The following is a 13,490-nucleotide window of genomic DNA, read 5'->3' as shown; positions in this document are numbered from 1 at the left end:
GCACATGCATGTTGTATTGTAAATATGTGGTGGTGGTGGAGTGGTGGCCTGAAGGAACACACTGAATGTGTTGGGTAAGGTGTTATAAAATGTAATGTTATGTAGTATTTTAAACTGTATGTAACTGTCTTATGTTGCTGGACCCCAGGAAGAGTAGCTGCTGCCTTGGCAGCAGTTAATGGGGATCCATAATAAATACAAATATTGAATATAATGTAACCTGTCTTGAATATAATGCAACCCGTCAGAGATCAATATTATGGTTTATCTGAGACCACACATAACCTAAGTGTATTTCAGAGACACACATTCTGAATGCTTAGCCATGCACCATACATTACAAGTGTCACTATGTACAGTAACCGGGATCTTCTGGACAAAAGCTTTCACCTAAAAATGAGTAAGGGATGCTTTTATACATTTCACATGTCTGCCACTAATTAGGGTCCCCTGAGAAACATCAACCAAAATGATGGATCTTATGCTGTAACACTATTTGGGGGATTCAATAACCTTGGAGTCATGCTATGTAAATGATTTTGGTGACATTTCTTTTCTGGGCGCATGCCCACAGCTCCATTGCTTACTCACTGGTCATGCCCCCCAACATTATTACAATATCAACAGCTGAAGACACATGAGGCCTTCTGAAAGCACATAGAGCTGACATCTTTAAAGTGTTAATATAAAAGTCATTATGGCGTTATAGTAACATATGTAGAGCAATATATTTTCATTCCCTCAAGCCTGTCAGTTAAAAGGACAGGAATTGTGAAATTCACATGTCAAAGAACTTTGAATAAACATACACGCATGATCAAGTTCTGTTTTCTGCCAACAAATTCAGCCATTTTTCCACTATGACTGATGGCCAGTGCCCATTGTCGCATGAAGCACATCCTGTCATCAGCCATGAGAATCTATGACCTAATCCATCTACTAAGACCACCCTATTGGATGGGGATATACATTTCGGTTCTGTGACAGTGCACTGTTTATGTCTCATAATGAGATCATGTGGGATACAGTTGGATATAGTGACGATGATGCATCATGTGAAAATGGCAATGGAAAACCATGATGGCTCCCTATTCATTTCCTCTTTTAAACACTGTCATTTGTGTAAAATACACATTCATATTTTCCTTAGTTACACATTTAAACCCACTATAAACAGATGCGGTGCAGTGTGAGTTTCTTTTTTTACCAAATCCGCCCATTCAAGTCAACTCAGACATTTTGTTCACAGCTGTTTGGTTATAATTATATGCTGTTTAAAACATGTCTAATGAATCCCTCTTTCTCTCTCACACTCACTGCCTGTCACACTTTCAGGTCCACAGGAGTATCTCAGTGGGCCTGTGGAGGTGGGGGGGGATTGAACCGGGACTGGTATTCCACTTTCCAGCGCTGAGCCCCTTCCATGTCAGAGCTATCCGTAATCCTCAAAGTGTTAAGACTCCCTTTGAAACAGCAGGATCTGTCAGCTCTTGGCATGGGGAGAGAGAGCGGTGCTGCCCAGCTCACTCCTGTCTAGGCATCTGTCACAGAACACTTGGCTGCAAGACTTCAAATATTATGAACGGTGTTTGGCTATAAATTGGAAAAATATGATTAAAACAGGAGAGTGTAATAATTTCCTCATGCCCACTAAAAAGATCAACGTAGTATATTATGGGGCCTCCCTTAAGCCCCACCCCCTCATCCATCTGATGATTTCACAGTGAAAAGCATTAAAGCAAATACAATGGCACAATAACAAGGGCCTCAAGCATACATTACTCTAGTACCTGGATCCCTTTTTAGTTGTTGTTTGTTTGAAGGATTTGATGAATAGCTGCATACACTACAAATAACATTAGCCTGTTGATGTCGGACTAGTCACTTCTTATTTGAGTGCCTGAGAGCCTCTGGCCTCTCACTGGAAAGGACAGTGTTCAAAAGGACAGTCAACCACAAGCTCTTCACATGCACAGTAATGGTCTAAAACATTGGCTGTGACCTACAGTGGGGCAAAAAAGTATTTAGTCAGACACCAATTGTGCAAGTTCTCCCACTTAAAAAGATGAGCGAGGCTTGTAATTTTCATCATAGGTACACTTCAACGATGACAGACAAAATGAGAAAAAAAAATCCAGAAAATCACATTGTAGGATTTTTTATGAATTTATTTGCAAATTATGGTGGAAAATAAGTATTTGGTCAATAACAAAAGTTTATCTCAATACTTTGTTATATAGCCTTTGTTGGTAATGACAGAGGTCAAACGTTTTCTGTAAGTCTTCACAAGGTTTTCACACACTGTTGCTGGTATTTTGGTCCATTCCTCCATGCAGATCTCCTCTAGAGCAGTGATGTTTTGGGGCTGTTGCTGGGCAACACAGACTTTCAACTCCCTCCAAAGATTTTCTATGGGGTTGAGATCTGGAGACTGGCTAGGCCACTCCAGGACCTTGAAATGCTTCTTACGAAGCCACTCCTTCGTTGCCCGGGCGGTGTGTTTTGGATCATTGTCATGCTGAAAGACCAAGCCACGTTTCATCTTCAATGCCCTTGCTGATGGAAGGAGGTTTTCACTCAAAATCTCACGATACATGGCTCCATCAGTCATCCTGGTCCCTTTGCAGAAAAAACAGCCCCAAAGCATGATGTTTCCACCCCCATGCTTCACAGTAGGTATGGTGTTCTTTGGATGCAACTCAGCATTCTTTGTCCTCCAAACACAACGAGTTGAGTTTTTACCAAAAAGTTATATTTTGGTTTCATCTGACCATATGACATTCTCCCAATCTTCTTCTGGATCATCCAAATGCTCTCTAGCAAACTTCAGACGGGCCTGGACATGTACTGGCTTAAGCAGCGGGACACGTCTGGCACTGCAGGATTTGAGTCCCTGGCGGCGTAGTGTGTTACTGATGGTAGGCTTTGTTACTTTGGTCCCAGCTCTGCAGGTCATTCACTAGCCCCCCCCGTGTGGTTCTGGGATTTTTGCTCACCAATCTTGAGATAATTTTGACCCCACGGGGTGAGATCTTGCGTGGAGCCCCAGATCGAGGGAGATTATCAGTGGTCTTGTATGTCTTCCATTTCCTAATAATTGCTCCCACAGTTGATTTCTTCAAACCAAGCTGCTTACCTATTGCAGATTCAGTCTTCCCAGCCTGGTGCAGGTCTACAATTTTGTTTCTGGTGTCCTTTGACAGCTCTTTGGTCTTGGCCATAGTGGAGTTTGGAGTGTGACTGTTTGAGGTTGTGGACAGGTGTCTTTTATACTGATAACAAGTTCAAACAGGTGCCATTAATACAGGTAACGAGTGGAGGACAGAGGAGCCTCTTAAAGACGAAGTTACAGGTCTGTGAGAGCTTGCTTGTTTGTAGGTGACCAAATACTTATTTTCAACCATAATTTGCAAATAAATTCATTAAAAATCCTACAATGTGATTTTCTGGATTTTTTTTCTCATTTTGTCTGTCATAGTTGAAGTGTACCTATGATGAAAATTACAGGCCTCTCTCATCTTTTTAAGTGGGAGAACTTGCACAATTGGTGGCAGACTAAATACTTTTCCCCACCCACTGTATATCCTTCCTCGTTGATGTAATCTCTCAGGTCATAAAGGTAACATTATGTGTTGACCTTCTGAGTTTATTTGACCAACACATGAACACTGGCCATAGATATATTGTTGGTAAGCCTGGAAAGCTACAGGAAAGCTTTAGGATCTCCTGGTTTCTGTTTTGTCAATGTTTCAGCACAATAGGCAGTAAGTGACTCCATCTGGTTTTCCAAGTCTAGGTCTGTTGTGGATTGGTAGGCAACCCCAGGAGCCTGCAGACACCAAGGCCCCCAAAGGTAAGGAATGCCCATCACTGTCATAAAAGAGTAAAGCAGTGATTCCAGAACTGTTGTTTTTATGCATAGCAGAACAGACATGAACATACATAGAATCCCAGACAACCCCTGTCTATCACCCACTAACATTCAGTGGTGATATGTAAATACAGGCAAAACCATCACTGACCCTTCATTCATTCTATTCAAGTACGCCCAAGAATATCTCCAGCATTAACTAGATGATGTTCATGTTTCTACATAGGGATACATGTCTACAGACATGGCAGTGGTGGGTGGGAAGGTCATAGGTAATACATTGACAAAATTAAACAGTTTGTGGGGAACATACCTTAAATCATGGATCCTTTGTCTCCATCCCAGAACCAAGTGGGGCTGTCCCTATATCTTTCATGGGCCATGTCTGTTCCTTAAAGTATTCACTTTAGAAAGGACTTTCTGTAGAAGCACCATTCCAAAAGCAATAAAACAAGCTTCATATAAATATGTCTTTTATCACTTTCCAGCATTGGGAATGGATCATGCTTTTAGAGGAGCTTTATGAGATCCAATGTTCAGAATGAGATTTGAACATCAATACAACAGAGAACTGGGAAACTGCCCTTTTCTGATGTGAAGATTTGCTGTGATCAATTATTTTATCTCAACATCTGACAGGCGTCAACAGAACAGCAGATGTATTAGAGAGACCAGGCCCTGCACTGTTTGAAGAGAAATATAACAACATTATTGCAAAAATCAATCAGACACAAGTACTGTCAAAGTGGATATACTGTACACTGTAGTACCACCAAATACTGTTGGAGACTACCTCAGCAGATAATATGCATAATTCACAAGGACATGAATAGGCCACTCACAAGGAAATAATTTCAAAAGGTGTACCATTTATGAAACACTTGACCATGCTAATGTGGTTTCTCACTCCAGTGTTCAAAGAGAAAGTAAAATAAGAGCATCCTTACACACAGAGTAGACTTTTTTGTTTTCTAAGGCAATTTGCTTATCAAAGCATACTGTCACACATCACATTTGATAATCCAATGTGCAGTAGTTGGTGTCTATTTTTTGATGTTCCAGGAATTTGACTGATCACATAACAGCAGGAAGTTAAATCATATTGTTTAATAGTAATCAGTATAAAACCTTCTCACTGACATTGATGCAGAAATAGTATGGTGCTGCAGGCAGTTCTCTCACAAATATACAGCATACTGATTTTCTCACACTTCTCACTTAACAACAGCTCTCTCTACTGGTAAAACAGAGTAACACGGACATGACATGATTTATGTGACCCTTCAACTGATATATTTCTCTGCATGATGATGAGGGTGATGCTCACTTTTAATCTAAAGTTCAGGTTGTATAACAATGCACTGCTCACAAAAAGAGAGGCTGTTGATGAACAATTGTATTACTTTATTGGGCTTTAACAGTGAACAGGCACTGATCCGCCCAAAATACAATAGAAACAGAAAACCGATTTCATATATACAGGTTAGCTAGAAACACAGATATGGGATAATATTTGTTTTTAGAACGGAATTAATTAGCACAGTTTCAAAACAATTTCAGAGAAAAATAAATGTTATTAGAACTAGTGCAAAAAGTTCTAAACAATGAAGCACAGTGTATAAAATGGCATAACAAGTATTTCCCTAACAGAATACAGGCTTAGGACACCAGTGTAGATGTATATCCCCTTTTCCTTTCTCTGATAGAGGTACGATTCCTTCATATTCTAGCAGGACGAGCAACAGCCATGACTGATATGAATGAAGGGTACAAGTGGCCTTTTTGGAAATAGGGAGACCAGACAATGTTTCACACGTTAGTCATACAAGGCAGACAGGATTTTCAATCCCAAGGTATAGTTATCAACATGGTTGTCTCTTTTACAGTGTTTGGTATCTTCAACCAGTTTATAAATCAGCATGTCAACAATGTCTGTTAGATATTCAGTTACACACCACAGTCAGTCGTAAGAAAAATAACTATCTTTTAGCAATATAAACTAAAGAAACTAGCAGTTCGTTAGATACTGACATAAAATTAGCACCTACTAATTCATTGTAGGCATTAAAAGGCTACAGTGATATTATATATTTTATTTAGGATAAATGAAGAATCTCATAAATGTCATACTTTTTTATATCATATTTTCAAATCCAAGTTCAATTCATATACATATACTCTGTAAAAACCTCTGCTATGATATAGTTTTTCAATAGTAAAATAGTTACAATAGCTTTGTTAGGACATAAACAGTATGCCTGTGTTGTGGTAGACCAAGGTCACATACAGTATGTGTTTCGGAGGTGAACCCAGGATTACTCTAAAACAATAGTTTTGGCTTAGAATGACTTTGTAAGATACAAATAATGTGTCAAATATATTTGTATTTGTGAATCAATTCGTCACATTGGAAGACATCTTATTTCAGCTTCCCAAAGACAAGCCCAAATGTAAAAAACGTTTGATTTTTAATAATACACAGATTATGCCAGGAAGAGAGAGGTCAGAATAATTTTATGTGATAAATCAGAAACACATGAGAACAATTTATATAGTTATACTCTAGCTCTTCTTTACAAATAACAATACCGTGCCAACAGATGACCTTTATGAAAAAAATCAAGGTGGATCTTCTTCATATGTCTGATATTTAGGATTTAGAATATATATATATATATATATATATATATATATATATATATATATATATATATATATATATATATATATAAACGTTTTGGTTCTTTCCAAATAATCACTCTATTCCACATTGAGGGCATAGACACGCCCTAAATCTCTACTGTGACAGAAATTGTTTTTGATGATGCGACGCATTCGCATCTTGAAAATATTTTCTTAAACATTTAGCCGTGATTAAGGGCCTCCTGGTCCAATTAGCCATTCTGGGTCTTTGTTATATGTTATATGTGGTAAATTGTCTGTTTTATGAGTAAGAAATGATTGGTGTAGTTCTAATCCAGACAGTCTTCCATGGCACAATCATCTACCTTCTGTAAGCGATTAGACACCCAGGGGGAGTTTCCACTGGTTTCAATCAGCTTTGCATAGACACATGTTCCTCCACAGCATTAATAGTATACCTCTGACATCTATCAAAAACAACATGGTTTACCTTCGGTTAGGATCTGTAATCTAACATTTGCATGAAATTATTCTGCTTGGTATATGACAATGAGGGTAGTGTTACTGAGAATAATAATAACTATATTTACTGTAAGCCAAACAAAGTATTTCTCGCGAGTATACTATTGGCTTGAAAGATGTAATGATCACCTGATTTCATGTGTTGGGTCATATAAATTAAATTGCTGACTTGTTCACTGCATTCACACACACACACACACACACACACACACACACACACACACACACACACACACACACACACACACACACACACACACACACACACACACACACACACACACACACACACACACACACACACACACACACACACACACACACACACACACACACACACACACAAAACTAATCAAAAATAGCATACAAGCCTGCAACTCACGCTTTCCCAATTGTGCAATTCACAAACTCAAACTCGTACGTAACTCCCCAAAACCATCACTCAACGTATTAAATAGAGTGGTGATAAGTGAAAAAGGCCATTTGTACCCAAACCCTTCTTAGAAACAGCATTCAGTACCTCTTTCAGCATGATGGGAGACCCGCCTCTTTCACCATGCCCTCTCATGTCCTCCTTACACGTGAGATATGGCTGGCTCTCAGTTCCGAAGCCTTATCTACCTCCATATCCCTCTGTGTTGCGGGAGGGGAGGGCCCGTGCTTCGCCACTCCTCTAGTGTGGTGGAGGGCGAAGAGGTATACCGACCTGTAGCCTTCCCTGGAGTGGTGTATAACCTCCTCATTCCTGATGTCCTGTGGAGGGGACTGGATGGAGAGAGAGGGTTATAAACGCCTCACTCCTCAGGTAGTGGGAAGGAAGGGAGTCTCTGTAGACTGGAAGCCGGGGGGGGGGGGAACAGTAGAAACTCTTGTTCATCATCAGTCACTCCTCTCGGGCAGAGCTCTCCTCCAGGGGCAGGGGTACCATGGACTCCAGGCCCACAGCGCCACTGCTCTGGACAGTGGAAAAGGAGACGACAGTGTGCAGCAGGATGAGGACCAGAACACACAGTCTGAGTCTGCTGCTGCACAGTCGCAACGCAGCCGACACAGGTGGGGAGCTGCGCCGCTGCCATGATGATGACCCCGGAAGCTGGGTCAGGGCACACGCCGCCCCCACAGAGGGGTCGCAGCCACTCCATCTGACGTCACAACACTCTGGGTCTGCATTGGTTAAATGGTTTTCTAGTAGCCCTGCATCACACACAGAGAAGAAACAGATTTAAGATCCAGATGATCTTATCAGATGACAAACAAGTTACAGTTCCTGTGAAATTATTGGAGGTGAGCGAAAAATAGCAACACAAACAACAGAATGTCACTGAAGGCCCCAATCATACTGTACCTGCACAGATGAAACTGGATTGTCCTCCATAGACCAAGTCATCATTGTCTGGTAACACAAAGGGGCACATGGTCTGGACCTCCAGACAATATTGCTTGCAGGGAATCCTGTGTTGACACTGGCTCTGGGTGGCGTTGAAGTATTCTGAGCATAACCAGGCTTTGTAGACTGACTGCAAGAAAAGAGCACAGCGCCTGGCGGCTTTCACACACAGCAGGGTTTTTGTCATAGCAGTGCCTGAGGTGATAATGGGTGTAATTGAGGCTAATGGATGGACATTAAAACCATTTCTACAGTATTAGCAGCTATTACAAACATCTACTATCTTCTGCTGAGGTGGCCATAAGTGGACAGATGATACTAATTGGGCTGACTACAGTGCAAGAAAACCTTGTCAAAACCAAGTCAACCCAGTATACACTTCATCAACAGTTTACTCTCAAGGCTATAACTACAGAACCATATAGTGAAACTAACTGAGTCAGCATATGTGGTAATGTACACTGAAAATCACTGTAACAAGCACTGTATGGGGCCAGCAAACTGGAGCACAGTATTATGTATCTAAAGGAGATCCAGGGCATATCTTCAACCTACTCAGAAAGCTCTTCACCGGGTCCTGTGTATAATAAAGTAAGAGAGATAAATATAGCTGTTAATATGAGCAAGTTGGCAGCAGCTCGCCATAGACAGATGCACAGGAAGCAGGGCAGCAGTGATGTAGACAGAGGACCACAGCAGTTTCTTCACCTCTGCTCTGCTGTGGAGCCAAGGGCTACCGCTGTCAAGGCAGCAGGATGAGCCAGAGCCTCTTTCACAGTCATTATATTTATCATGTGGTCAACCTCCCATCGGTATAGTACACACAACACTACAACCCTCTTTTGCTCTATTCACAAGAGGATTAGATGATGCTTATCCAGTGACACATCAACCCAAGGAGATGGTGGTTAATCTAAAGGACTAAAGTCACCTGCTCCACCAAGAATAAACATGGTAGATCGCTAAAGGAGGAGGATACTCGCACAATTAAAACACACTACATTGCACACTATTACACCATAGCCCAATGTTCAGTATGTCTTCCTCTGCGTGCTTCCTCGGTTAACCTTTCAATTACGAACTCCTGACAGACACAGATATGAGAGAGGAATTCCCTGACTACATTTCCATACACGTTAACCTGCAGTATATTGCTGACAGATGGTACGCTGGAATTGTGTTTTGAGAATGACAAAGACCATCTAGGGACTCAGCAACATCCTCAAAAACAAGGGGCCTCAGAACTGAACTCATCTGAATAAATAAGTTCAAACCACAGAAGTTGACTCTGTAACATAAGATGTTATCAAACATTTTTGTACTGTATGTACAACCTATTGCAAAACAATACTAATCCTGTAATAAGAAATAAAATACTTGAGAGATGAGGGTAGAAACCATCAATAATATTCCAACTTTAGTTTCTGACATGTTTAGCATTAAAAGCTACTGAAAAGCACATGATAATAAACCCTAGTGCATGGTGACTGACAGTAGCTGGCAGAGAAAGGAACCAATGATGGGTGGGATAAATAGATTTGAGGTGTAATCAATGAGCCTCCAGCGAGCACTGATTCATTCAATCTCAATCTGGGATTAAGTTCAAAAGCCCTTCAACCTCTTCTTGCGATGCCATGTCTGCAATCTGTACAAAGACTCAATTTTATACGGTTGAACTGGGGACAATTTATCTTCACTGCACACAGCAATCAAAGATGGCGACTATCACACTCGTGCCAAATTCAAACCCTGTTCACGCTTGTGTGCTCCCCACTAAATGATGAAGTTCCCCTATTTTGCTACTGATTTTAAACACGTGACTATGAAATATCAGTTCTGTGTAATTCGAGTGTTTGTCATGTATTGACACTGCTTTTCCCTATATAGAGTCATGAAACACTGGTCACTTTAATCATTTGTACATACTGTTTTAGCCATGTTATATGTATCCTGAACAAAAATACAAAACGCAACATGCAACAATTTCAAAGATTTTACTGAGTTACAGTTCATATAGGGAAATCAATCAATTTAAATAAATTCATTAGGTCCTAATCTATGGATTTCACATGACTGGGAATAGAGATATGCATCTGTTGGTCATAGATACCTTTAAAAAATGTAGTGGCGTGGATCAGAAAACCAGTCAGTATCTGGTGTGACCAGCATTTGCCTCATGCAGCGCGACACATCTCCTTCACATAGAGTTGATCAGGCTGTTGATTGTGGCCTGTGGAATGTTATCCCACTTCTCTTCAATGGCTGTGCGAAGTTGCTGGACATTGGCGGGAACTGGTACACGATGTCATAAACAACGATCCAGAGCGTCCCAAACATGCTCAATGCGTGAAATGTCTGGCGTGTATGAATAACTGACATTTTCAACTTCCAGGAATTGTGTACAGATCCTTGCGACATGGGGCCGTGCATTATCATGGCAGCGGATGAATGGCACGGCAATGGGCCTCAGGAACTTATCCTGGTATCTCTGTGCATTCAAATGGTCATCGATAACATGAAAATTGTGCTTGTTGTCCGTAGCTTATGCCTGCCCCATACCATAACCCCACCGCCATCATGGGGCACTCTGTTCACAACGTTGACATCAGCAAACGACTCACCCACACGACACCGGTACAGTTGAAACCGGGATTCATTTGACAAAGGCCTGTGAATATTTTGTTATGATGATAGTCTGCTGTAGCCATTGTAGGCTATAATGTTTGTCTCTGTGTTGGGTAAAAGAGGCTACTAATTCATTGGTCAAGAGCACCCCTGCTAATTGTGGTTTAGCTCATGACGTGGCACTAGGTATTTCTACCTATTGTAGCTCTGCCAGTCTTCTGTAGTGTTGTTTGAGAGTGTTGATGTGGTAGGCCACTTTTGTTGCTATGCTCGTAGCCTGATTCTAGGCCAGATCTAGTGTAGATTATTTTAGCTTTGATTTTGATGTCAGAACCTGTCCAAAAAATGTCATTGTTCGTGTGTTTTTGTAAGTACTTTCGCTTATTTTGTGGACATTATTATTTATTCTGACCACCGCTACCATCACTACAATTGACTTGTGAATGAAATTAGATATTTTTCCTTTTATTATCCTTAGCCTGCCTCCCCAACCGCAAAACACGTTTACCTTTTCAAAGACTGAAAACAGCTGGAGCATTATAGCACTTGGAGATTTTGGATAATGCCTCTGGAAAACTTATATCTAGTAACATTAAGTTGACTTCTCTCTGTAACAATATCAGAATGATGAACAGACACAAAGTAAATGCCACCCCTGAGTTCACTACCAACACTGTCGAGGCCAGCTTGATTGATGCTGACATACAGTTGAAGTCGGAAGTTTACATACACCTTAGCCAAATACATTTAAACTCACTCACAATTCCTGATATTTAATCCTAGTAAAACATCCCTGTCTTAGGTCAGTTTGGATCACCACTTTATTTTAAGAATGTGAAATGTCAGAATAATAGTCGAGAGAATGATTAATTTCAGCTTTTTTTTATTTCATCACATTCCCAGTGGGTCAAGTTTACATACACTTCATTAGTATTTGGTAGCATTGCCTTTAAATTGTTTAACTTGGGTCAAACGTTTTGGGTAGCCTTCCACAAGCTTCCCACATTAAGTTGGGTGAATGTTGGCCCATTCCTCCTGACATAGCTGCTGTAACTGAGTCAGGTTTGTAGGCCTCCTTGCTCACACACCTTTTTTCAGTTCTGCCCACAATTCTTCTATGGGATTGAGGTCAGGGCTTTGTGATGGCCAGTCCAATACTTTGACTTTGTTGTCCTTAAGCCATTTTGTCCCATCTTTGGAAGTATGCTTGGGGTCATTGTCCATTTGGAAGACCCATTTGTGACCAAGCTTTAACTTCCTGATTGAGATGTTGCTTCAATATATCGACATAATTTTCACCCCTCATGATGCCATCTATTTTGGGAAGTGCACCAGTCCCTCCTGCAGCAAAGCACTCCCACAACATGATGCTGCCACCCCTGTGCTTCATGGTTGGGATGGTGTTCTTTGGCTTGCAAGCATCCCCCTTTTTCCTCCAAACATAACGATGGTCATTATAGCCAAACAATTCTATTTTTGTTTCATCAGACCAGAGGACATTTCTTCACAAAGTACAATCTTTTCCTTTTAGGTTATGTCGATATAGGACTTGTTTTACTATGGATGTAAATATTTTTGTACCTGTTTCCTCCAGCATCTTCACAAGGTCCTTTGCTGTTGTTCTGGGATTGATTTGCACTTTTTGCACCAATGTACATTACTCTCTAGTAGACAAAACGCGTCTCCTTCCTGAGCGGTATGATGTCTGCGTGGTCCCATGGTGGTTTTACTTGCGTACTATTGTTTGTACAGATGAACGTGGTACCTTCAGGCATTAGAATATTGCTCCCAAGGATGAACCAGACTTGTGGAGGTCTACAATTTATTTTCTGAGGTCTTGGCTGATTTCTTTTGATTTTCCCATGATGTCAAGCAAACAGGCACTGAGTTTGAAGGTAGGCCTTGAAATACATCCACAGGTACACCTCCTATTGACTCAAATGATGTAAATTAGCCCATCAGAAGCTTCTAAAGCCATGACATCATTTTCTGGAATTTTCCAAGCTGTTTAAAAGGCACAGTCAACTTAGTGTATGTAAACTTCTGACCCACTGGAATTGTGATACAGTGAAATAATCTGTCTATAAACAATTGTTGGAAAAATTACTTGTGGCATGCACAAAGTAGATGTCCTAACCGACTTGCCAAAACAATAATTTGTTAACAAGAAATGGGTGGAGTGGTTGAAAACTAGTTTTATTGACTCCAACCTAAGTGTATGTAAACTTCCGACTTTAACTGTACAGTGGACTCCTCTTGCCAAAGCAAACTGCACAAGTGACAAACACATAACAGAATCAATGGTTTAAGTTACATTTAGGCCTAAAGTTAACTTTAAATGCTGCACACAGTTGGATGAAGTCTACTCTTCAAGCTAATTGGGGGCTGTTTAATGTCTGCTTTTTAACAACCTTTCCATGGATTTTCTCATGACATCAGGGC

General features: G+C 40.7%; 1 protein-coding gene across 2 annotated transcripts in view; it reads right to left on the bottom strand.

The window, feature by feature from the left end:
- Nucleotides 1-7,260: 7,260 nt before the first annotated feature.
- Nucleotides 7,261-13,490, bottom strand: part of nalf2 (NALCN channel auxiliary factor 2) — a 41,903-nt gene continuing 35,673 nt past the window's right edge. For both annotated transcript variants that reach the window (XM_035782618.2, XM_052510978.1), the window contains 2 exons: nt 8,382-8,553; nt 7,261-8,230 (listed from right to left, as the gene is read on the bottom strand). In XM_035782618.2, coding sequence (XP_035638511.1) covers nt 7,920-8,230; nt 8,382-8,553 — 483 coding nt within the window. In that variant the 3' untranslated portion in view covers nt 7,261-7,919. The remainder of the gene's footprint in view (nt 8,231-8,381; nt 8,554-13,490) is intronic.

This window comes from Oncorhynchus keta, unplaced genomic scaffold (assembly GCF_023373465.1).
Source record: "Oncorhynchus keta strain PuntledgeMale-10-30-2019 unplaced genomic scaffold, Oket_V2 Un_contig_6244_pilon_pilon, whole genome shotgun sequence".
NCBI classification, from domain to species: domain Eukaryota; kingdom Metazoa; phylum Chordata; class Actinopteri; order Salmoniformes; family Salmonidae; genus Oncorhynchus; species Oncorhynchus keta.
The sequence above is the reverse complement of the archived record's forward strand: the minus strand, read 5'-3'. Positions and strand labels throughout refer to the sequence as shown.